The sequence below is a fragment of the Pristiophorus japonicus genome, chromosome 3 (assembly GCF_044704955.1).
Source record: "Pristiophorus japonicus isolate sPriJap1 chromosome 3, sPriJap1.hap1, whole genome shotgun sequence".
NCBI classification, from domain to species: Eukaryota; Metazoa; Chordata; class Chondrichthyes; family Pristiophoridae; genus Pristiophorus; species Pristiophorus japonicus.
Window position 1 is genome coordinate 310,939,011 of NC_091979.1, and position 27,133 is coordinate 310,966,143.

At 47.0% G+C, this 27,133-nt stretch overlaps 1 protein-coding gene across 1 annotated transcript in view; it reads left to right on the plus strand.

Moving 5' to 3' along the window:
- The window catches only part of pcdh15b (protocadherin-related 15b), a 1,866,923-nt gene that overhangs the window by 1,359,466 nt on the left and 480,324 nt on the right, over positions 1-27,133 (plus strand). Inside the window, exon 21 of the mRNA XM_070875055.1 lies at positions 25,468-25,773. Coding sequence (XP_070731156.1) covers positions 25,468-25,773 — 306 coding nt within the window. The remainder of the gene's footprint in view (positions 1-25,467; positions 25,774-27,133) is intronic.

Below are 27,133 nucleotides of genomic sequence, written 5' to 3' on the forward strand. Positions count from 1 at the left end.
AAGCTTGGGCAGTTCCGTATATGATGAGGGAGAAGGTCGAAATCGAACTGGGCAGACACTCCAGCGTGAAGGGATCATATCACCGGTTGAATTTAATGAATGGGCCAGCCCCATTGTTCCTGTGCTAAAAAGTAATGGTACAGTCAGAATCTGTGGAGACTGCAAGGCTATGATCAACAGGGTTTCAAAACAGGATCAGTACCCGTTACCGAAGACTGATGACTTATTTGCAACGCTAGCCAGGGGGAAGTCGTTCACAAAACTGGACTTGACGTTGGCCTACATGACACAGGATCTGGTCAAGACCTCGAAGAAACTTACATGCATTAACAAGCATAAAGGACTGTTTATTTATCACAGGTGCCCTTTTGGAATTCGCTCGGTTGCAGCAATATTTCAGAGGAACATGGAGAGTCTACTGAAGTTTGTTCCCAGAATCGTCGTGCTGCAAGATGACATCCTGATCACAGGTCGTGACTTCGAGGAACATCTCAACAACCTGGAAGAGGTTCTACATCATCTGGACAAAGTGGGACTCAGACTGAAACGCTCGAAGTGTGTCTTCATGGCACCGGAGGTCGAATTCCTGGAGGAGGAAAATTACTGCTGACAGCATCAGGCCCACGGATGCGAAAACCAGGTCCATCTAGAATGCACCCAAGCCGCAGAATGTGACGGAGCTGCTTTCGTTCCTGGGTCTACTCAACTACTTCGGTAACTTCCTACCTAAATTGAGCACCTTATTAGAACCACTGCACATGCTGCTCAGAAAAGGCGCCAACTGGGTGTGGGGTGCGTCTCAAGACAGAGCTTTTGAGAAAGCTACTAATCTGCTTTGCTCTAACATGCTGCTGGTACATTATGACCCATGTAAACGTTTAGTATTGGTCTGTGATGCTTCGTCATATGGAATTGGTTGCGTAATCCAACAAACTAATGAGTCGGGTAAACTTCAACCAGTCGCGTATGCTTCAAAAAGTTTGTCTAAAGCAGAAGGAGCCTACTGCATGGCAGAGAAAGAAGCACTAGCCTGTGTGTATGGGGTTAAAAAGATGCATCAGTACCTGTTTGGTCTTCGGTTTGAACTGGAGACAGATCACAAGCTGCTCATTTCACTGTTCTCTGAAAACAAAGGTATCAATACCAATGCTTCATCCCACATCCAGAGGTGGGCGCTGACATTATCCGCTTAACATTATGCCATTTGCCATAGACCTGGCACCGAGAATTGTGCCGATGCTTTGAGCCGTCTGCCGTTGCCCACACCGGAGGCAGACCTATTGTTAGTTATAGATGCTTTTGAGAGTGAAGGAACTCCTGTCACGGCTCAACAAGTTAAGACCTGGACCAGCCAGGACCGGATTTTATCGGTGGTAAAGAGCTGCATTCTCAAAGGTGATTGGTCTGCCATACCCAAGCAAATGTGCGAGGAGACCAAACCTTACATTCGTCGCAAAGACGAACTTTCTATTCAGTCGGATTGTATACTGTGGGGCAATCGTGTTGTTATGCCCAAGAAAGGGAGAGAGAAATTTGTACGTGAGCTACATAGCACACATCCTGGCATTGTAATGATGAAAGCCATCACCAGGTCTCATATATGGTGGCCGGGAATTGACTCTGAGCTGGAATCATGTGTGCATCAGTGCAATACTTGCATGCAGCTCAGCAAAGCACCAGCGGAATCGCCGCTGAGTCTGTGGTCGTGGCCGTCCAAACCATGGTCCAGGATCCACATGGACTTTGCAGGTCCCTTCCTGGGGAAGATGTTTTTACTTATGGTGGATGCATATTCCAAGTGGATAGAATGTATAATCATGTCATCCAGCACATCTACAGCTACCATTGAGAATCTCAGTGTCATGTTCGTGACACATGGTCTGCCTGACATCGTTGTTAGTGACAACGGATCGTGCTTCACCAGTCAGGAGTTTCAAGAGTTCATAAAACTCAATGGTATCAAACATGTACGGTCAGCACCATTCAAACCTGCATCCAATGGACAAACAGAATGTGCTGTCCAAATCATAAAGCAGAGTATGAAGCGAGTAACCCAAGGGTCACTGCAGACCCGCCTGTCGTGCATACTGCTTAGTTACAGGACAAGACCACACACGCTTACCGGGGTCTTGCCTGCCGAACTAATAATGAAGAGAGGTCTTAAGACCAAGCTATGTCTTGTACACCCTGACTTGAATAATCATGTTGAATATAGAAGTCAAAGTCAGCAAGGGTATCACGATCGCGCAGCTGTGTCATGCGATATTTCTGTAAATTATCCTGTATATGTTCTGAATTATGGTCAGGGTCCCAAGCTGGTACTGTCATGGCCAAGGAGGGCAACAGAGCTTTATTGTCAAGCTCAAAAATGGGCAAATATGCAGGAAACATATGGATCAGACAAAGCTGCAGCACACAGATGAACCGGAACAGTCGGAGGAAGAGCCAATTGACGACCAACCGACCTACCCCCAGTCATCAGAGGACTCAGTGGTCATCAGTGAATCGGAACTTTCAATCACTGACATGGTCAATGAAAATGGACTTTCAATCCCTGACATGGCCATTGCCACTCCCACCAGGTCAGCCACCCAGCCACCAGTCACAACAGACTCTGAACACTCACCCAAGGCTGGAGTTGAACTGAGATAGTCAACCCGGGAGCGTAAAACACCGGACCATCTCAATTTGTAAAAGACTGTGTTAATATCTCAGAGGTGGGTATTGTCATGAATATATTTTTGGCATCACTAGCCACTAGATGGCGTCACTGTTGGAGGCCATTGGGCTGCACGCACGTCTGTTCAGCCCAAGTATAAAAGGCCAGCCATTTTGTATATTAGTCACTTTGGGCCTGAATAAAGCAGAGCCAAGGTAATACCTCTTGGAGTTAAACAGTACTCAGTCTAACAGTTATTGCATACACAACATGCTCCAATTGTACAGGGCATTGGTAGGTAAAACCACACCTGGAGTATTGCATACAGTTTTGGTCTCCTTATTTGAGGAAGAATATACTTGCATTGGAGACAGTTCAGAGAAGGTTCACGAGGTTGATTCTTGAGCTGAAGGGGTTGTCATATGAAGAAAGGTTGAGCAGGTTGGATCTATACTCCTTGGAGTTTCGAAGAATGAGAGGTGATCTTATTGAAACATATCAGATTCTACGGGGGTTTGACAGGGTAGATGCAGAGAGGATGTTTCCCCTCATGGGGTAATCTAGAACTAGAAGACATAGTTTCAGAATAATGGGTCGCCCATTTAAGACAGAAATGAGGAGGAATTTCTTCTCTCAGAGGGTCGTCAATCTTTGGAATTCTCTACTTCAGAGAGCTGTGGAGGGTGAGTCTTTGAATATATTTAAGATGGAGATAGACAGATTTTTGAAAGATAAGGGAGTCAGGGGTTATGTGGAATGAAGGCCAGGATCAGATCAGCCATGATCTTATTGAATGGCGGAGCAGGCTCGAGGGGCCAAATGGCCTCCTACTGCTCCTATTTCTTATGTTCTTTGCCCAGAGGTTTAATTTTAGATTCACAACATGTGACCAGAGTTATCAGTAGGGTAGGATTCATTAGATAGCAAACTGTCATTTTGGGCTTTTATTTGTTTCATGTGTTAGAAGTAGTGTATCTTCTAACTTTGCTTTGAAGGGGAGTTATTTTGTGGCTTGATATTAATTGAGTGGGCATTAACCTATGTCCATGCTTCTAAACTTACTGTTGAGAATAACTGGTTCTCATGTGCCTTAGTGCATAGCCCCAGTATTCATGCTTTCTTTTCTTAATTACTTGTTAAGCAGCTATTGATATATAACATGTACATTTACCATTCCCCCACCACATACATTTCTCTCATTTAAAGCTAGGGTAAAAGCACCTGACATAGCCAACCTAGTTGCAATACTGAGCACAGTCGGGGATTTTGCCAAAAAGAGTCTTTTGGTGAGTTCTGCAACATGGGTATCTCACAAAATCTGTCAATGCTAGATACGTTGAGGAGGAACTGCCACACTAGATAACCACAGTCTGGCAAGATTTAAAGCCGTATGAGGTGGAATTACATAACTTGCTCAGCACGAGTACTGCCGACTTGTCATCTACTGGGACATCGGACCTGTGCTAGCTCCAAGAACTAAACCTGCATCCACAGAACAGCACCTGGACTCGCATTGTTTTGCAGAAATGAAAATGACAACTGCACTGAGTTTATATCCTACTAAGTGCAGGTTCCAACTGAGGGCAACACTCAGATCAACCAGTATCCAGTTCACTGTTGCATCACTGAGGTAAAAGATGCTTGGTAAGCTCAGGGTGTCAAAGGATATGGAACTAAGGCCATTAAATACAGATCAGCCATGCTCTATTTGAATGGCAGAGCAGGCACGAGGGGTCTAAATGAACTGCTGTCCTGATATTCCAGGGCTTTCATCCACTCTGTATCAGCATGCAGCACTAGATCCATTTTTATCAGTCATGCAGCATTCCTTGAGTGTAAGGGATTGATAACTTTCATTTTGTAGGGAGTGCACTTCGTTTTATCAACAGATAAGATTATTTCTCCCTCAACATTCACCAACAACAACCTGTATATATACATATATATATATATATATATAGCACCTTTAGCATAGTAAAATGTCCCAAGGCGCTTCACAGGAGTGCTATAAGACAAAACAAATACATTTATTACCGAGTCACATAAAAAGAAATTACGGCAGATGACAAAAAGCTTGGTCAAAGAGGTAGGTGTTAAGGAACGTCTTAAAGGAGGAAAGAGAGGTAGAGAGCGGAGAAGTTTAGGGAGGGTGTTCCAGAGGTTAGAGCCCAGACGGCTGAAGGCACAGCCACCAATGGTGGAGCAGTTATAATCAGGGATGCTCAAAGCGGCAGAATTTGAGCAGCGCAGATATCTCGGGGGGGGGGGGGGGTTGTGAGGCTGAAGGAGATTACAGAGATAGGGAGGGGCGAGGCCATGGAGGAATTTGTAAAACAGTCTGAGAATTTTGAAATTGAGGCCTGGCTTAACTGGGGGCTAATGTAGATCAGCGAGTACAGAGGTGATTGGTGAGCGGAACTTGGTGTAAGTTAGGACATGAGCTGCTGAGTTTTGGAGAACCTCAAGTTTACGTAGGGTAGAATGTCAGGAGTGCGTTGGAGTAGTCGAGTCCAGAGGTAACAAATGCATGGGTGAGGATTTCAGCAGCAGATGAGCTGAGGCAGAGGTGGAGATGGGCAATGTTATGGAGGCGGAAATAGGTGGTCTTATTTATGCTGCGAATATGTGGCTGGAAACTCATTTCAGAGTCAAATAGGTTGTGAACAGACTGGTTCAGCCTCAGACAGATGCTAGGGAGAGGGATGGAGTCGGTGGCCAGGGAACGCAGTTTGTGGCGGGGACCAAAGGCAATGGCTTCGGACTTCCCAACATTTAATTGGAGAAAATTTTTGCTCATCCAGTTCTGGATGTCGGACAATAAAACTGACAATTTAGAGACCATGGAGGGGTCGAGAGAAGTGGTGGTGAGGTAGAGCTGGGTGGTGTCACCGTACATGTGGAAACTGACATGATTTTGGATGATTTCGCCAAGGGGCAGCATATAGATGAGAAATAGGAGGGGGCCAAGGATAGATCCTTAAGGGAGTTAATGATGCGGCAGTGGGAAGAGAAGCCATTGCAGTTGATTTTCTGGTTACGATTAGATGGATAAGAATGGAACCAGGCGAGTGCAGTCCCACCCAGCTGGACGATGGTGGAGAGGCGTTGGAGGAGGATGGAGTGGTCAACCGTGTCAAAGGCTGCAGACAAGTCGAGGAGGGATAGTGTACCTTTGTCAAAGTCACAAAGGATGCCATTTGTGACTTTGATGAGAGCTGTTTTGGTACTGTGGCAGGGGCGGAAACCAGATTGAAGAGATTCAAACATGGAGTTCCGGGAAAGTTGGGCACGGATTTGGAGAGGAAAGGGGGGTTGTATATGGGGCGGTAGCGAGCAAACACCGTGGGGTCAACGGTTGTTTTTTTGAGGAGAGTATGGTAAGTATAGTATTTCACATGGTAAGTGACCATCTGCAAAAATAGTGGATTGATGGCCATTTTCAAGGGAGCGCTTACAATGCGCAATGCTTGAGGGAATCCAGAGTTCCCCCGCTGTGTGACAGGGAACAAAGAATACAAGGTTGGCTTCTCCAAGATGAGTTACTTGTTCCAAATGTAAGCTCTGAGTAATCCTAGACACGACAAGAAAGTTTGAAATTGACGCAAGTTCATGAAGCAGAAACATAATCGAGGAGACCTTGGATTGAACCTTATTAAACAATATTTCCGATGATTGGACTGCTCTGCTGATGCCTTGCAAATAAGCTGGAATAAATGGACAGAATAATTGTAGTACGCTGCACAACATGACCATTGAGAAAGATGTATGCATTTTTTTCTGAACAAAAGCTGCAGCAAGACCGGGCCCAGGAAGAGGAACATAAATCCCATGCTGCCCATCTGTCAATGTTGCAAAAGATATTGGAACAACTGGCACTGATCAACAATGGCTCCAATTTTAAAGGGGATGTGGGTACAATGCACGCGAATCCAGAAGGCGGCGGTGGACGCAGGGAGCCTGAGGACGTGGAATCACTCAGCATACTTTTACTCGGTGACCCGGCCTGAACTTGGCTTAATCCACTCCTTAGCCGGCGGGTGGGATTGCAAATTCAGCAGCAGCCAGGGAACCGTTGGGAACCTGCAGTCACTTAAATGGGCGTGAACGGGGGAAGGGAAAGAGGCCAGGGCAAGGGAGTCCAAAGGCTTCCTTGTGAGACTCAGAGGAGCACTCGTGTCCTCCCAGCCAACGAGGAAAGCTAAAATAACATTTTAAAACTAGCCTTGCTGGGCCTCGACTGACTCACGATCAGAAGATCACTGTTTCTACGCTTTGGCCTCCATCTAAAATTGCAGATCAGGTTCCAATGACATCATCGGACATGACCTGCATATTTAAAGAAGAACCCCACTGACTGCCTGCAGGTGTCTCGCTCACCTGCTCAAAAACGCAGGTTAACATCGGAACATGGTCGGCAGGGGTAAGTGACTGCCCTCGTTTTAACTGCCCCCTTGTCTGGTTTCTACCAGGCAGGAGAGTTAAATTCAGGGCCAATCATTTTCATTGAGGTTGTATATGACTTTTCATGGAAACAGGCCAAATAACCCCAATCCTGCGCTGTGGCTGTGTGAACGGTGGGATTTGGTGGCTGATAAAGGGCAAGGCAAAAGTTTTGAAAACGCATAGAAAGAGTGAAAAGGTAGTAAGCGGAGCAGTGTGGTTGAGTCGGGACCAAGAAGGAGAACTACGGATGGAGGCCCCCAGCGTTTGGATGCTGAACTGAGGCGGAACTTAACAGCTCTCTTCAGCAACAAAGAGCACGGGCTGGTACACTTAGTGAAGGAGCTGGTAGTGCGCAGACTGTACATTGTGTGAGAGAGCGAGGTTCCCATTATGGTATTGTAAGGTTAATAGAAAGGGTACCCGCCCTGATGACCCGATTGAGGTCGTTCAACTTCTTGCGACATTGTGTCGCAGTTCTGGGCACCATGCTCCTTGCTGACATGTGCTGTGCCACCTCCCTCCACAAACCTCTGAAAACTCGAGGCGGTAGCCTCCTGCCACTCTCAGGCTGCAGGACATCCGATTGCCTCTCCACAGCCTCCATCAAAGCCTTCAGGGCCGCGTTGGAAATCCGATGGGAATGCTGGCAAAGTCCAGCCTCAGCTATGTTGCCGCTCCGACTAGACTGCGACGGTGAAACTGCGCCTGGGCAGAATCATCTTACCTCCCCTTTAAGAAGCGACTGGCGCCAGAACGTCCATCTACATTCCTCTGGGATTTATCACAGTGATTTTCGGCTTCATCGCCCAAAGAGAATTGTGCAACAACTGATTTACCAATCGATTTCCCTCTTGGTGTGCTCAAACCAAATTTCGCGGTAGACGGCGTTAACTTTCACAAGGCGCTACACTTACCGACCTGCCGGGCCTACCACCGCAAAATGGGCGATAGCAAATTTCTAGCCCTATAGTGCTTAATTCGTAGAAACATAGAAACATAAAAACATAGAAAATAGGTGCAGGAGCAGGCCATTCGGCCCTTCGGGCCTGCACCGCCATTCAATATGATCATGGCTGATCATGCACCTTCAGTACCCCATTCCTGCTTTCTCTCTGTACTCCCTGATCCCTTTAGCCATAAGGGCCACATCTAACTCCCTTTTGAATATGTCCAACAAGCTTTCTGTGGCAGAGAATTCCACAGGTTCACAACTCTCTGGGTGAAAAGGTTTCTCCTCAACTCGGTCCTATATATGGCTTTAGACTGTGACCCCTGCTTCTGGACTTCCCCAACATCGGGAACATTTTACCTGCATCTAACCTGTCCAGTCCCGTCAGAATTTTATAAGTTTCTATGAGATCCCCTCTCATTCTTCTAAATTCCAGTGAGTATAAGCCTAAATGATCCCGTCTTTCCCCATATGTCAGTCCTGCCATCCCGGGAATCAGTCTGGTGAACCTTCGCTGCACTCCCTCAATAGCAAGCACGTCCTTCCTCAGATTAGGAGACCAAAACTGCACAGAATACTCAAGGTATGGTCTCACCAAGGCCCTGTACAACTGCAATAAGACCTCTCTGCCCCTATACTCAAATCCCCTCGCTATGAAGGCCAGCATGCCATTTGCTTTCTTTACTGCCTGCTATACCTGCATGCCTACCTTCAAAGATTGATATACCATGACACCCAGGTCTCTTTGCACCTCCCCTTTTACTAATCTGTTTTAATAATCTGCTTTTCTGTTTTTGCCACCAAAGTGGATAACCTCACATTTATCCACATTGGGCAAATGCATGGCAGATGCAGTATATTCACCTAACCTGTCCAAGTCCCCCTGCAGCCTCTTAGCATCCTCCTCGCAGTTCGCACTTAGTGTCATCTGCAAACTTGGAGATATTACCTTCAATTCCTTCGTCTAAATCATTAATGTATATTGTAAGTAGCTGGGGTCTCAGCACTGAACCCTGCGGCACCCCACTAGTCACTGCCTGCCATTCTGAAAAGGACCCATTTATTCCCACTCTTTGCTTCGTGTTTGTCAACCAGTTCTCTATCCACATCAATACATTACCCCCAATCCCACGTGCCTTAATTTTGTACACTAATCTCTTGTGTGGGACCTTGTCAAAAGCCTTTTGAAAGTCCAAATACACCACATCCACTGGTTCTCCCTTATCCACTCCACTAGTTACATCCTCAAAAATTTCTATAAGATTTGTCAAGCAGGATTTCCCTTTCATAAATCCATGTTGACTTGGACCGATCATGTCACTGCTTTCCAAATGCGCTGCTTTACATCTTTAATAATTGATTCCAGCATTTTCCCCAATACCGATGTCAGGCTAACCGATCTATAATTCCATGTTTTCTTGTATTCTCATCGCCAAATGTTCTAGAAACATAGAAAATAGGTGCAGGAGCAGGCCATTCGGCCCTTCGAGCCTGCATCTTCATTCAATATGATCATGGCTGATCATGCAACTTCAGTACCCCATTCCTGCTTTCTCTCCATACCCCCTGATCCCTTTAGCCGTAAGGGCCACATCTAACTCCCTTTTGAATATATCCAACGAACTGGCCTCAACAACTTTCTGTGGCAGAGAATTCCACAGGTTCACAATTCTCTGGGTGAAAAAGTTTCTCCTCATCTCGGTCCTAGATGGCTTACCCCTTATCCTTAGACTCTGTTGATGGGGGAGAGAGGGAAGGCTTCTTTTCCCACGAGCGGGCCCACTGATATAGAGGGTCGACGCTAGCCCCAGCCCACGTAGCAATTCTCAAAGTTAGCAGACAGAGACGGATGGCAAAGTATAACGATCTTTATTACGAACGTCCGGGAACATCCCTCATCACAGCCGCCTGCGAGTGATGATGCTCTCCGAACAGCACAATCATACAACTTTTATACATTTCAAAACCCCTCTGTTCCCGGACAAGACCTCCCTAGATTTCTAATTGAACTACATTATCAGTGCTACTTCTCTAATTGGACTACCTTATTAGTGCTACTTTGGATTGACAGGCCAAGACCCTCGTGACCACTTTAGGCCATGACTAGAATGATTTCATGAGGTCAGAATTTGTTGATTCTCCTTGGTGCCCATGAGTCCGCCTCGAGCCTCTTCGCAAGGTCTTATCAATGTCTGTTTAGGTTCTCACATCGTATCCTGTCGGAATATTATTGAATTGATAACTTCTGGAGCCTTGGTACAAGGCCGAAGAGAGGCCTTTTACCTCCTTATGGGCCAGTGCAGGAACCAGCACTTTAACCCTTGTCCCGCTAGTACCCCGAATGCCAAATTTCTCTTACAACCCCTGGTTCTGGACTTCCCCAACATCGGGAATATTCTTCCTGCATCTAACCTGTCCAATCCCGTCAGAATTTTATATGCTTCTATGAGATCCTCTCTCATTCTTCTAAATTCCAGTGACTATAAGCCTAGTCGATCCAGTCTTTCTTCATATGTCAGTCCTGCCATCCCAGGAATCAGTCTGGTGAACCTTCGCTGCACTCCCTCAATAGCAAGAATGTCCTTCCTCAAATTAGAAGACCAAAACTTCTCACAATACTCAAGGTGTGGTCTCACCAAGGCCTCCCTGCTCCTAAACTCAAATCTTCTCGCTATGAAGGTCAACATGCTGTACCTGCATGCCTGCCTACTTTCAATGACTGATGTACCATGACTCCCAGGTCTCGTTACACCTCCCCTTTTACTAATCTGTCACCATTCAGATAATAATCTGCCTTCCTGTTTTTGCCAGCAAAGTGGATAACCTCATACTTATCCACATTATACTGCATCAGCCATGCATTTGCCCACTTGCCTAACTTGTCCAATTCACCTTGTAGCCTCTTAGCATCCTCCTCACAGCTCACACTGCCACCCAGCTTAGTGTCATCTGCAAACTTGGAAATATTACATTCAATTCCTTTGTTTAAATCATTAATATATATTGTAAATAGCTGGGTTCCCAGCACTGAACCTTGCGGTACCCCACTAGTCACTGCCTGCCATTCTGAAAAGGACCCATTTATTCCCACTCTTTGCTTCCTGTCTGCCATCCAGGTCTCTATCCACGTCAAAACTTTGCCCCCAATACCATGTGCCTTAATTTTGCACACCAATCTCTTGTGTGGGGCTTGTCAAAAGCCTTTTGAAAGTCCAAATACACCACATCCACTGGTTCTCCCTTATTCACTCTCCTAGTTACATTCTCAAAAAACTCGAAAAGATTTGTCAAGCATGATTGCCCTTTATAAATCCATGCTGACTTGGACCGATCCTGTCACTGCTTTCCAGATGCGTTGCTATTACATCTTTAATAATTGATTCCAGCAATTTCCCCACCACCGATGTCTGGCTAACTGGCCTATAATTCCCTGTTTTCTCTCTCCCTTTTTTAAAAAGTGGGGTTACATTACCTACCCTCCAATCCATAGGAACTGAACCAGAGTCCATGGAATGTTGGAAAATGACCACCAATGCATCTACTATTTCTAGGGCCACTTCCTTAAGTACTCTGGGATGCAGACTATCAGTCCCTGGGGATTAATCGGCCTTCAATTTCCCTTACACCATTTTCTGACTGATAAGGGTTTCCCTCAGTTCCCCCTTCTCGCTAGATCCTCGGTCCCCTAGTATTTTCAGGAGGTTATTCGTATCTTCCTTAATGAAGACAGAACCAAAGTATTTGTTCAATTTGTCTGCCATTTCCTTGTTCTCCATTATGAATTTACCTTGATGATCTTAGTGTAGATCAGTCTGCTGATTGGATATAATGCCCTCCCAGGCGTAGCTCCCTCTATGACTTAGAGTGCCTGCGCTACTTGGCTTTAGACTGCAGGTTTGGCTCTGAAATCTTGCATAAAGTTAAGGGAGGTACATTGAGTGATGTCATCTTTGGCCCTGTACCACAATCCTACACTTCTGGTATTGTTAATAAGCCCTTCTTGTCAGCTCTGGACAGACTTTCCACTCTACCAAACTGTGTCTCAATGGAAAAGAACATAGTCACTGGAAGTGACAACTATTGATATAAATGCCTGATAAGGAGATGTACAGAATTTGAATGTACAGGGCATCAATCAAAACAGATATTGATCTGCTCAAAATAATTCTTTAACTGGTGCTTTTTCTACTGAAGTACTTTTGCAAAAAGAAGAAAATATTCCTGTTAATAAAATTAGTGGAATCTAATTCAAAAGGATAACTAAAGAGACAATGTAAACATGCTGGAAATATGGCTGTGCACAGATTTTCGACAGGGAAGAAGTATTCAAAAGAGATGAAATGTGTTCTGGCTGAGAGAAACATGCTAGCACAACAAAAGAAGGAAATGACTATATAAAGGGTTTGAGTGGGAGCTCATGCAGCTTTCAGAAATCAAATGTTTAAAGGAACAGTGTACCATGGTTGTCCCTACATTGCAGGCTCAACCAAAAAAATAACCAAAAAGTTAGAATGGCTTATAAATAATATTCAAAAGGCATTTGCCTGACACGTTCAGACCTTCAAGTAGTTTATGAGGGGCAGGGGAAAGAATGAATGCTTCCCTTCCACCAAAACATTCACTTGGGGCTAGACTATCAGCACATCATCGCCCATTTATCTTCCATTTAGTGCCCATATCAGCGCTGAGATTCAGGCTATTGCCCATATTTACTAAAAAGTGGAAACTAGTGCCCGATTATAGCCCATTTATCATCGGCGCAACTATCGGCATACATGAATGAGTTGCATTGCCCGGCCTATTTTTAAAAAAATTACGTCATCCTCATAGAAGGCCGAAAATAGTGTTTATAATGGAAACTAGCACCCGATTATGGCCCAGATTATCGGCGAGCGCTACTTTCGGCATTTTGCCCATAATTCGCCCAAAGAAGAGCTGCAATCACCTGACCTTAACCCGGCACTACGGACGCCATTTTGTAACTCGGAGGATCTTTAATAGAAGGCTGCTTTAAGTGCTGATCAGGAGAAGCAATTTGTGAGTGATTTTAAGGGTCTTTAGATGATTGGCACGAGTCAATAATCACATTTGTATTTGTTGAAGACAAATTAGGGTCATTTATAGTGATGGGGCCTGTAATTTCTTAATCAGTATTGATCATTAATGCAGAATAGAGATGGGAGAAGGTTTATTGAAGAGCATTATGTGCCCAATCAAAGAGGTGGCAGACTGCTGCTACGGAAGAGATCTTACACCCAACGCATTTACGGGGATAAGCGATCATACCTGAACTTGTCCGATAACATGTGCCTTAGAAGGCTGCGCTTCCGAAAGGAGGTCATCAGTGAAATATGCCAGCTCATCAAGGGAGATCTACAGCCTACCAGCACCATCAGGACCGCACTGCCCATTGAGGTTAAGGTTCTATGCATCAGGCTCCTTTCAGGCCTCAGCTGGCGACATTTGCGGTATCTCTCAGCACGTCATACATTGCTGCATTCGACAGCTGACTGAAGCCCTTTACGCATGCAGGATGGCCTTTATAAACTTCCCTATGACCAGGAGGGCTGAGTTTCTCGTGAATATAAAACTTCTCCAAGGTGCAGGGAGCAATAGACTGCATGCACATCGCCCTGAGAGCAGCTTTACAGGATACGGAGGTGTTTTGGAAACGAAAGTGTTTCCACTCCCTGAATGTGCAGCTCGTTGTCGACCACAAGCAAATAATCATGGCAGTAAATGCAAATTTTCCAGGGAGCATCCATGATTCGCACATCTTGCGTGAGAGCTCTGTGTCTGACCTGTTTAAGAGTCAGCCACAAGGTCACGGTTGGATGCTGGGGGATAAAGGATATGACCTTGCCAGCTGTCTCATGACCCCCTTGCGTAATCCCCAGACAGAAACTGAGAAGCGCGACAATGAAAGCCATATAGTTACACGCAATATCGTCGAAAAGACAATTCGAGTGCTTAAGCAGCGCTTCAGATGCCTGGACCACTCAGGAGGAAACCTACAACACCACCCTGAGCAGGTCGCTGAGTTTATTGTAGTGTGCTGCATGTTGCATAACCTAGCTATCATTGAGAGGACAACAATTGCCAGATGGGACCGCCGGTCCCCCTCAGGAGAGAGGGGAGCCGGAAGAGGAGGACGAGGAGGAGGAGGACGAGGACCTCGGGGAGGACAATCAGCCTGGCGATGAACCCATGCCCTCAACCAACCCCCCTCCCATCCCCCCACCACAACACTGGAAATGCCCTGTGGTAGTTAAGCAGCTGCAAAACTCTTGTGTCAGCAGCTCATAAATGAATGCTTTGCATGAACTTACATCGGTGATAGTTACAGTTGCATTACATTTCATCCTTGCCTGGCCTGGCCTGGCCATGGCCATTGTTTCCAACCCTTGTATTGATGTTTTACCTCACGTTATTAGAAGACACTTCACAACAATTGTAAACTTAAATAAAAATGTTTCATAATTGAAGAAGTAATTTAAATTTTCTTTAACAAACATATATAACACCACCTCCCACAACTCCCAACAGTCAACAACATTTTGAACACAACAATATAACACCCTCCCACTATCCACAACTGTCAATATTCAACAAAGTTTTAATTTTCCAACAACAGCAATATACAGCCCCCCACACCCCCCCACCCCGGCTACTTGCAGCCATGCTTCCCTCCTGCGCCTTGACCCCCCCTCCCTTGTAGTCACCCCCCATTTTCCACTAACTCCCCGAGTAATGGGACCAAGATGTCTTGAAGTAGAGCACCTCAAGGCCTGCTGCTGTGGGGGGGGTGGGGTGGGGGCTGTCGTCGGCAGAATGACCTCAGTGGCTGGAGGAGAAGACGTTTCTGAAGAAATGTCTTCCGAGTCAGAAGGAAGTTCTTCCTCCTGTCTCGCATCTGTCGTGGTGGCTGGTGGTTCGGCACACTGGTGGCAATACCGTCTCCCGAAACTATCGCAAGCCGCAAGACATCCACAGAGTCGGTCGTTCGCCCCATTGCCACAACTACCCGCTCCACGCCCTCCGTTATTCATGCGGACAGTGTGGCAATGTTGCTGGTCAAGCTAACAAGCGCCTGAGGGAGCTCTCGGCCGATGTCGTCATTTGGATCTGCCTGTCACCGCGTGTGTCTACCTTGCCGACTCCACCTCCGCGGGGCCGGCGTGGGTACTGGATGCTGCAAGCTGCTTGGCCCCCCCCCTCCCCCCCCACTTCATCTGTTGACGATAACGTGGCCGCAGGTACCACAGATGACAACTGGTCATCTTCCTCCTCCTCAGATTTTTGTTCCTCACCCGTGGTGATGACCACCTGCAGCGGTAAAGGGGTTGGTGCAGGGGCCTCCCTTTGTGCCTGGGGAGCTGCAAAACATAATTGAGGTTATTAGAAGAGAAGGGTAGACATGAGAGTGTTTGCGCTGCACTGGCATATGTATGAGGAGCAACACGACTGCAATAAATGTGAACGAGAGATGTTACATATGATTAACATGAGAGTACAGAAGCTGCATGCATAACATTACATTACTCATATATTATAATGAAATTCCATTAAATTACTTTGAATTGCCACTGGTTTACAACTGCTTTACACATTACTCACGTGGTGCAACAATGGGATCTGCACCACCACGGGTGACAGAATGATTGTGGGTGCCCACTAGTGCTGCGGCACGTTCCTCTAAGTCCGTGAGTGGGTGGAGCTCAGCAGGCCCTCCTCCGGTCCTCCTCTGCTCTGCATATTCTTAGATATCTTCCTCTGCAAATGTGACAAGAGCATGGCATAAGCTAATTGACTAGGTAATAGTACGGAAACACAACAGATATTGTAATCCACAATTAGTCAACCCCACATTCTATTCATCCTTTAACTTTAACGTTATATGCTAATACGGTTTTCATCCACAATGAATGCATGGTTATAACATCAACGTTCAGAGAAACTATTTAATACGATTGTGTTTAGGAACTAATGTTTGATACCAAACATCTCGTGTCCAATCTCCAGGAAAGGCCCCATCCACGGGCCGTGCTATTCGGCGCCTGAGGGAAGGTAGGCAGTTTATTTGAATCGATGGAGGTCCCCGAGATGGGCGGGGGGGAATCAGGACCACTGGTGAGCTCGGCAATGACAGGAGTGTAATGGGAGGGGGCACCGTGTCCATGGGCTGTGCTTGCAGACCTCCGTGTGGCCAGAGTTAATGTCCCAAAGTGTCCCAGGGCAGACAGTGAGCCAGGGCAGCTCTCCCCCAGTCCAGGCTGGCTCACTGTGTGAGTGACAGCAGCCGGAGAGACTGACACAGTCTGGGTAAAGGTCACCGGACCCCTCAGTGCTCAGTCGTGTCCCATCCACCAACGTAACCAAAAAGGAGACAGTGCCCAAGTTAAAGACTTGCTCACAGCACACAAAAATTCTCCTTCTAAACTAACGTGGTCGAAATGCCGAATGTTTGCGGTCTGTCTGTTTCCAGTCATTCCTTTAAATAATAATAATTAATACTGTTGATTAAATGTAAGGCATCTCAGCAAAATTAGACTCAAAGGGTGGAGGTTCCGCCCCAGTCCAAATCTTAGCAGGGAAGCTACCCAAGATTATTCAGCTTAATTACAAACCGGCAGATATACATTCTAATTAATTCAGTGGAACATTGCAATTTAAAATGTAATAATGCAATACTTACCCTTGCCGAATCAACCAGGCTGTTCCACCTCTTGCGGCACTGCTCTGCCTCACGCCTATCGTGGGCCACAGAAGAAACAACGGCGGTGATATCGCCCCATATTTTTTGATATCTCCGGGGGGTGAGGTTTCCCACGCCCACCCCGAGTAAATTGGCCCCACCTATTCTCCACCTCATTAACGAGGGCCTCATTAGCCTCATCAGAGAAGGCTTTCGCCCTCCTTCTCCCTGACAACTCCTCCCGCTGCATACTTGTCTCACTCGACATCCTTAACGCTAATAGACTGCTTCCTTTCTCTCTCCTCTCTCTCTCCCTCTCTCTTTCACTCTTCTGAGCATGCGCAGATGACACCTGAACTCCCCCGAATCGCGGGAAAAGTTCTTTGCTTAAAAAAAAAGGCGCATGCGCAGAACAGCCGTTGCTATGGACGCCAGCCTTGCACGGCTGAATGCATCGCGAAGACCCATTTCACATCGCTAAGGCTAGCGCCCAAAATAAAAAGGCGAAACTAGCGCTTTTTAAAATGGGCGATATTCCAGTGATCATGAAAAATAAAAAAAAGCACGAAGGCCAGAAATATCACCCATTTTTGGGCGACAGCGATCATAGTGGAAAGTCTAGCACCTCGGAAAAAACGCTACTGGAAAGATTCCAGGTCATTAAAATATACAACTTCAATTACTTAGACAGACTGAATAAAATCCAGGTGTTTTCTGTAACAGAAGGTATTAAGGACATGAATTAGTCCATTAATGTACAAAATCATAGCAGAATGTTATGAGCATTTTAGCATCTGCATGTTGAGCATTAATAGCCTGATGCTATTCATATATTTCTATGCATTCGCTGAACAATATCCCAATGCAGGTATTGAATTATAGCTCACTAATGTCACTTCCCCAAACAGAGAAAGATTATTCAGAGGACTATGAAATCACTCCCTTTCGGTATTCCATACATACTACACCTCAGCTTAACCCGACTTGATTTTCCAGTATGGGAAAATATGGATTTCTTGACCCAGAAATACTGTAATCAAGATGCAGATTTAGTGCTGAGGATGGTCTTTTTGCCACTACATCTGCTCTCGTGAATATTAAACAAAATATCAAGAGGGTTATTTGTGATCATCATCATCATAGACAGTCTCTCGGAATCAAGGAAGACTTGCTTCCACTCCTAAAGTGAGTCCTTTGGTGGCTGAACAGTCCAATGTGAGAGTCACAGACCTTGTCACAGGTGGGACAGATATTCGTCGGGGGAAGGGGCGGCGAGGGGGTGGGACTGGTTTGCCGCATGTTCCTTCCGCTGCCTGCGCCTGACCTCTTCACGCTCGCGGCGTTAAGATTCGAAGAGCTCAACGCTCTCCCGGATGCACTTTCTCCACCTAGGGTGGTCTTCGGCCAGGGTCTCCAGGTGTCAGTGGTGATGTCCCACTTTGCCAGGAAGGCTTTGAGGGTATCCTTGAAATGTTTCCGCTGCCCACCTTTGGCTCGCTTGCCGTGAAGGAGCTCCGCATAGAGCAATTGCTTTGGGAGCCTCGTGTCTGGCATGCGAACTATGTGGCCTGCCCAGTGAAGCTGATCGAGTGTGGTCAGTGCTTAAATGCTGGGGATATTAGCCTGGGCGAGGACACTGATGTTGGTGCACATGTCTTTCCATGGGATTTGCAGGATCTTGCGGAGACATTGTTGGTGATATATCTCCAGCGACTTGAGGTGTCTGCTGTACATGGTCCATGCCTCTGATCTATGCAGGCCGTGATCCTTACCAGCAGTTCCATTACAGACAAAATCCACATCCGGACGGGGGTCAAATATGGCTGCGTCATCACTCCAACCTTCTTCTCAATCTTCCTCGCTGCCATCTCCACCTCACAGTCCTCCAGACCATGAGCTTGGTGGTAGATTTGAGGACCTGGTCTTCGAACACTCTTTTCCTCAGGCAGTCAAAGGCTGTACTGGTGCACTGGAGGCGATGTTGAATCTCCGCATCAATGTCTGCCTTTGTTGATAAAAGTGGTTCACGTTGTCGAGGGCCGCGCCGTGAATATTGATGACTGGGGGGCAGTGCTGTGCGGCGAGGACAGGCTGGTGGAGGATGTTAAGTGTAAGGCCCGTGCTTTCATATGCCTCAGTGAATAGATCGACTATATCCTGGAGTTCAGCCTTAGAATGTTCATAGATACAGGCGTCGTCCGCATACTGCAGCTCAACGACATAGGTTAAGGTGTCCTTGTGCATGAAACCCAAAAAGTTAGTTTGCAGGTGCAGCAGGTCATCAGGAAGGCGAATGGAATGTTGGCCTTCATTGCGAGAGGGATGGAGTACAAAAGCAGGGAGGTCCTGCTGCAACTGTATAGGGTATTGGTAAGGCCGCACCTGGAGTACTGCGTGCAGTTTTGGTCACCTTACTTAAGGAAGGATATACTAGCCTTGGAGAGGGTACAGAGACGATTCACTAGGCTGATTCCGGAGATGAGGGGGTTATCTTATGCTGATAGATTGAGTAGACTGGGTCTTTACTCGCTGGAGTTCAGAAGGATGAGGCGTGATCTTATAGAAACATTTAAAATAATGAAAGGGATAGACAAGATAGAGGCAGAGAGGTTGTTTCCACTGGTTGGGGAGACTAGAACTAGGGGGCACAGCCTCAAAATACGGGGGAGCCAATTTAAAACCGAGTTGAGAAGGAATTTCTTCTCCCAGAGGGTTGTGAATCTGTGGAATTCTCTGCCCAGGGAAGCAGTTGAGGCTAGCTCATTGAATGTATTCAAATCACAGATAGATAGATTTTTAACCAATAAGGGAATTAAGGGCTCTGGGGAGCGGGCGGGTAAGTGGAGCTGAGTCCACGGCCAGATCAGCCATGATCTTTTTGAATGGCGGAGCACGCTCGAGGGGCTAGATGGCCTACTCCTGTTCCTAATTCTTATGTTCTTATGTTTTATGTGATTTTGGACCTGGCCTGGAGGCGGCGTAGGTTAAACAGCTTCCCACTGGTTCTGTAGTTTATTTCCACTCCAGCGGGGAGCTTGTTGACTGTGAGGTGGAGCATGGCAGCGAGGAAGATTGAGAAGAGGATTGGAGCGATGACGCAGCCCTGTTTGACCCCGGTCCGGACGTGGATTGGGTCTGTAATGGATCCGTTGGTAAGGATCACAGTCTGCATGTCGTCGTGGAGCAGGCGAAGGATTTGACAAACCTTTGGGGGCATCCAAAACGGAGGAGGACGCTCCATAAGCCCTCACGGTTGACAGTGTCAAAGGCCTTTGTAAGATCGAAAAAGGCCATGAATAAGGGCTGGCGCTGCGCCCTGCATTATTCCTGCAGTTGTCGCACTGCAAAGATCATGTCCGTTGTGCCCCATAGGGGACGAAATGTGCACTGTGATTCCGGGAGGAGCTCATCGGCCACAGGAAGAAGACGGTTGAGGAGAACTCTAGCGACAACCTTCCCAGTGGCTGATAGCAGGGAGATTCCCCTGTAGTTGCCGCAGTCGGACTTGTCCCCCTTTTTAAAGATGGTCACAATCACTGCATCTCTGAGATCTCCCAGCATGCTCTCCTCCCGCCAAATGAGAGAGATGAGGTCATGTATCCGTGCCAACAGTGCATCTCCGCCATATTTTAGCGTCTCAGCAGGAATTCCATCCGCACCCGTAGCCTTGTTATTCTTGAGCTGTTTTATGGCTTTGCCTACCTCATGCAGTGGGTCGCATGCTGTGGGATGGATTTGAGAACACTCGAGTCAAAGGCAGAGTCTCGATTGAGGAGATCTTCAAAGTGCTCCTTTCAGCGGGCCCTGACAGCCTCGGTGTCCTTGATGAGTGTTTCACTGTTGATATGGAACACAGCAATGTGACTTTACGATCAATATCTGTCAACCGAGACCAAATTACCACAGGATTGAAAATTTTACCTAAATTAATGGCCACCATTTCACTATCCGTGCCTTCCACTGAAACTCGATCATTCTTTTATAATATTGTCAAAGTTATAATGGAGACTACAAATTAGATGGCATTGTTTGCTTGAGAAGAATAAAAGATGCAGTAAAGTCATATACCCATGTTGAGAGTCTTTCATTTAATTATCTCATAGACAAGCTATGAAGGTAATTTTTGTGTGCAGCTGCAGAACAGATATCTGGAAATCAGAAAATTGGGTCTCTGTTTTTTGACGGGTTTTGCACCCAATTCATTTTGGTCTGCAATTTTCTGGCTACATCATGTGTGCCAAGCTGTCTGTACACATTTGTGTCGTTGCTTCCACAGAATGCATACAAAATATTTAAATGAATAACCGACACATTTTTCAGCTTTTGCCTCAGGATTGCATTCTTTCCTTACCATGCTGACTTTGAATTAATATAAAGGAAAGTTCCTTGTGCAATGGAGTTCTTAAATGGAAACAGACATTGAATGTTTTATTCCTTTGGTTACAGCACTGTTTTTTAAGTACTGATTGTTCTTCGAATTATGCCATGGGATCTTTTGCGTTCAGCTGAGAGAGCAGGCAACTCCTGTTTGAGTCTTCACATTATAGTTTTCTTTCACATTGTTTTTGCCTGACACGTTTTCACCACTTCAACTTTGGCAGAGACTATCACTGGGTTGAAATTTGTTCCAAATCTTTCTAAAGGGTGGAATGTTTTCTGATGGCCTACATTTAAGTGACCAGATACCTTTTAGAGTTCACCTACAATCCTCCAGGAAACATCAAGACTGGTTTGACGAGAATGACCAGGAGATCGAGGAGCTAATATGCCGCAAGCGCAAGGCATTCTTGAACTGGAAACAGCCACACAACTCGCGAGCAAGAAAGCAGCTCTGTAGACGTGTGAAGACCCAGGTCCAACAGAAAACCTGTGACCTAAAGAACAGATGATGGGTGGAGAAAGTGCAGGAGATCCAGCAACTAGCTGACATCCATGACGTGCGTGGATTCTTTAGCACAGTCAAGACCACCTGCGACCCAAGCACCCAAGGTCCTATTCCACTGCACGCCAAGAACGGTGAGGTACTCATCAAGAACAGAGAGGCAGTCAGTGCCCGCTGGAAGGAGCACTTCGAAGATCTCCTTAACCGAGACTCTATCTTCGACGTGAGTGTGCTCGACTCCAACCCGCAGCATACTACCCATCACCACCTCTGCACAACCCCAGCTCGGCATGAGGTTGAAAAGGCCATCCGATAACTGAAGAACAAGAAGGCCTCAGAAGCCGATGAAATCCCCGCCAAAGCATTAAAGCATAGCGGAGAAGCACTATTGGCGCGAATCCATGAACTCATTTCTCTTATTTGGAAGCAGTAGAGCATGCCAGGGGATCTCAGAGATGGTGTAATCGTGACCATCGATTTGCAGTAATTACAGAGGAGTTTCCCTGCTGTCTGCCACAGCGAAAGTCATCACAAGCATCCTCCTCAATCGCCTTCTCCCAGTGCTGAAGAGCTTCTCCCAGAGTTGCAATGCAGAGTCCACCCACTAAGGGGCACAATGGACATGATCTTCACTGCATGCCAACTTCAAGAAAAAATGCAGGGAGCAGCATCAACCTCTGTACATGGCCTTCTTTGACCTCACAAAAGCCTTCGACACTGTCAATCGTGAGGGATTATGAAGCATCCCCTTCAAATTTGGCTGCCCTCAAAAGTTTCTTACCAACCTCCGCCTGCTCCACGATGACCAACTGATCCGCCACAGATCCAATACACATATGGACCGGGGTCAAGCAAGACTGTCATCACACCAATGCTCTACTCAAACTTCTTTGCTGCAATGCTCCATCTCACCCTCAGCAAGCTCCCCGCTGGAGTGGAACTAATCGACAGAGCAAACGGGAAATTGTTCAACCTCCATCGCCTCCAGTCCAGATCCATGGTCTTCGCATCCTCTGTCATTGAATTGCAGTATGCAGACGATGCTTGTGTTTGCGCACACTCGGAGGTCGAACTCCAACCCATCGTCAACACTTTCACCGACGTGTACGAGAGTATGGGCCTTACATTAAACATCCGTAAGACAAAGGGTACTAACCTGCCCCCACCACACAGTACTGCCCCTAATTATCAAGATCCATGACGAGGCCTTGGACAACGTGGACCATTTTCCATACCTCGGGAGCCGACTGTCAACAAGGGCATACATGGATGAGGAAGTCCAACACTGCCTTCAGTGTGCCAGTGCAGCCTTCGGTCACCTGAGGAAGAGAGTGTTTGAAGACCAAGATCTCAAACCCAGCACCAAAGCTCATGGTCTACAGGGCAGTAGTGATACCCGCCCTCCTATATGCTTCAGAAACAAGGACTAGATACAGCAGGCAACCCAAGGCACTGGAGAAGTACCACCAACACTGACTCCGCAAGATCCTGCAAATCCATTGGCAGGATAGGCGCACCAACGTCAGTGTTCTCGCTCAAGCCAACATCCCCAGCATCGAAGCATTGGCCACGTTCGATCAGCTCCGATGGGCGAGCCACATCGTCCACATGCCCGACACTAGACTCCCAAAACAAGCGCTCTACTCAGAGCTCCGCCACAGCAAGCGAGTCCCAGGTGGCAGAAGAAATGCTTCAAGGACACCCTCAAAGCCTCCTTCAAAAAGTGCAACACCCCCACCGACACCTGGGAATCCCTGGCCCAAGACCGCTCAAAGTGGAGGAGAAGCATCCGGGAAGGCGCCCAACATCTTGAGTCAATTCGCCGAGAGCACACTGAAGCGCAAACAGCGGAAGAAGCGCACGACAACCCACGCACCCCACGTCCCTTCAACCAGCATCTGCCCCACCTGTAACGGGTCCCGCACTGGACTCATCAGTCAGCTGAGAACTCATATTAGTGTGGAAGCAAGTCATCCTCGACTCCAAGGGACTGCCTAAGGAGAGAAGAAACTGGGATTGTCCAGACCCTTCCTATACTCATTTGGCTAGCTCCAAGCACAGGTTCAAAAAGGGATATTGAACTCAAATATAATTCTTCTCTTTGTCGATATCAATATTTTATTTCCGTTTCTACCTTTGCTGAATTGGTGCACACAATGCAAACAGGGGAGGCACCAAGTGGGCAGATTGGCTGCACCACCTGTCCATAGCCAGCATCAGGAGGCTCGAACCATTTCCAGGCTCTGGCCTTGTTTGAATTTAGCCAGCAGCTGCGGGTGCCAGGTGTACATAATTTGTGGACACAAACACCACAGAAGTTGACTGAGTAAAGATGCATAGACCTGAAATGAGTGCGAAGGCTAACTCATTTAGCACAATCAAATTGCAAAGATGAAATGAACGACATAAATCGATAATCTCACTCAGAGATTACAAGAATGTCTGTAGAAGGCAATATCATCATCATAGGCGGTTCCTCAAAATGAGCATGACTTGCTTCCATGCCAAAAGAGGATGAGTTCACAGGTGTTTCAATGAAGGACCCGAACTACATCCTGAAGGGTGGAAGATGCGTGTGTGTGTGGGTTTTTCTAACGTGGGGTGGCCGTTGCACACCAGCCACCACACGGGCTTGACAGAACTAGGTCTTGGTCCAGTGGCAAGGATTACCAAAGACGACTGGGGACCAGCTCTGCTGCACGGACCGAGTGCGCACACATATCACAGTGTGGGCTGGTCCGTGCTTCCCCTGGGACACTGACCCCGATCTCACACGTCCCCTGGGCCCCGATCACGTCACTCTACAGTCTCTCACCGCTCCTTCGCCCTGACCTCGCCGCTCCTGCTGTATCTGCCCACGCTCCAATCACCGACCTGGACCATGATGACGTCACTCTTCGCTGCCGTCGCCCTCCCGCACCAGCTCGTGCTACTTCCTGGAGTGGTATGCCTCCAACGCTGTCCAGGGCCGCCGCTCCTTTTATGGCCCTGACCTGATGCTGATGGTCTCTCGGGGCCTCCACGCTGCCCATGGCCGCTGCTCGCACTAGGATCCGGTTGGGAACAAACACTGACGCGGTGGGTGTAATGGTGGAGAGAGACAGTAGCGAGTGGCTGTGGACAACTCAGCGGGGCGGAGGGGGCAGAATGGATCCGCGAGTGGGTGCATGCCGCAAGCCCGGATTAATAACCTGATCGCCCCACGTTAGTAGCTCGGGGCTTTCTCCAGGTCAGAGGCCCAGGCTAACGGCCGCCATCTTTGTGCAAGAAAGCCAGTTCAACGCTCCGCCATCTTAAAGCAGTGAGCAGCAAAGCGCATGCGCGGCTCTCTTGGTGCAGGAATAAAGTGTGAGCGGGGTTTCAGTGTCTGTTCCCAACCGGGTCCTAGAAGGCAATATAGTAACTTCAGCATTGGCATAGTTGGTTTGCTATTCTAATGTTGAAGCAGAGTGGAGCTTTAGTCTTTGTCTGGGCATGTTTTATCTGCTCTTTAAGTGCTTTATGATTATTTAACCAAAATAGAAATAGCTCCAGTCTTAAATCTGCAAACCGTTCACTTACAGAACACAAAAAAAATGATAATGAATGTGGCTTTCGAAAACTTGTATGTTGAGAGACAGCACCTTTGAAAAGAATAGGGACGTGATTTTGCTTTGAATATGTTTTACATTCATGCTTTAACTTATCTGAATTTATAATGTGAATCGGTAATAATCCTTTTAAGAGCAAGAATTTGAATATGACACTGTAAATATATTGTTAAATGTGAAGAATATATTTTGAATTGTCTTGTGTAAACTGTGTGCTGCATTATAATACTTAATGTTTCTTCTTCTCAGGCCACTGATCCAGATGCCAGTATTAATGGGCAAATTCACTACAGCTTGGCCAACTTCAATAACCTTTTCAGAATAACATCAAATGGTAGCATTTATACAATGACGTCATTGGACCGAGAAACGGAAGATAAGTATGATCTGCTTGTAGAGGCTTCGGATGGAGCAGTTGACCCTCGTCGCTCAACTTTGAATGTACCAATCAGAGTCCTTGATGTTGATGATAACAGTCCTGTATTTTCACAATCCACCTACGTAGTTTCTGTGCCAGAAAACAATGCAGCTGGAATGGTTATTCTGCAGCTACAGGTAAGCCAAACAAAGCTAATATTCACTATGAATGCACTACATTTATTGGGCTCAATTTTCCCCAAAGCTGTTTTTTGGCATACTTGAAGAGTTACGCCCGTTTCTTTGGAGCCCAACTACGCCCCCAAAATAATCCAACATTCCCCATTTGAATTGTTGATTTTGGCGCCACGTAGCCTGTCCTTTAGCTTTGGGGGTGGAGCCGAAAATCTGCGCCAAAAAGATCGGGTTGCCAGGGTAACCAGGGACACACTGCGGGCCGAGGCTAGAAAGTGACACATACAACACATTCTGGCCAGCTCACAGCAACCTGCACAAGCCCCTTGCACGTTGCAGCAGCTTACCAGCCTGAAACTATTCAAGTGTTCGTGCCAAAAGTCTACCCACTCCCCCGCCCTCTCTCCCCCCCCCCCCCCCCTCTCCTGGTGCCGGTGCCAGGTGCCACTGCTCACTGCTCACCCTGGCCGAAAGGCCTCCCTCCCCCTCTTTCTCCCCTCTCTCCTCTCTCCTCTCCCCCGCCCCCCCCCCCCTCCCACCTCTCGCCTCTCCCCTCAACTCCTCTCTCTCCTCTTCCCCCCCCCCTCTCCTCTCCCCGTCTCTCTCCCTCTCTGCTGCTGCTGTCCCGGCCGTGGAACTGGATCTTCTGCGTTGATTCTCTTAACTGCGCCAATTGTGCTAACTGGCCAGAAGGTTTTTCCAGAGCGGTCACATACGCCAGCCTAAGAAAAATTGGAGTAAATCGGAGCTGGCCAAACTTGCTTAAATGGCCAGAATTGGCGCGGGTGGCAGGTCACGCCCCCAATGAGGTAAAAAAATCGTAGCCTGAAAAATTCCTACCTTCGTGAATTATGCTAGCGCAGAAACTTTGGGAGATTTTAATTTACTCAAAAAAAAAGGTGCACGCCAAAAAAACGGTGCAGATAATTGGGGAAAATTGAGCCTTGTAAATATTTTTACATGGAAAGCATAAGGCTCTAAACTACTGCCAGTAATATATGTGAATGAATCATTAACATGCTAATAGATGAATGCTATTGTATCAAAGTATCCTAACCAATCAAAAGTGAAAATCGTAACAAATATAGCAGCCATATTCACATGTACCCCAGGATGATGCTGGATCCAGCCTCTCCACTCCCAGCCGGACTGCATCCAGTTTCTCTGCTTCCAATCCAACAGCCTCACTCCTCCCCAGACATTTATTGCGACTTGCTCACTCAACACGTGTGCTCAGTTCCTGGGATTCGGTCTGCCTTTCCTCCATTCTGTAGGCCTGGGCTCATATCTATCTCTATTCACTGGGCATGGCTTCAACCCCAGCCAACCATGCTCCATTCCCTGTGAGTAACACCAAAGGAAA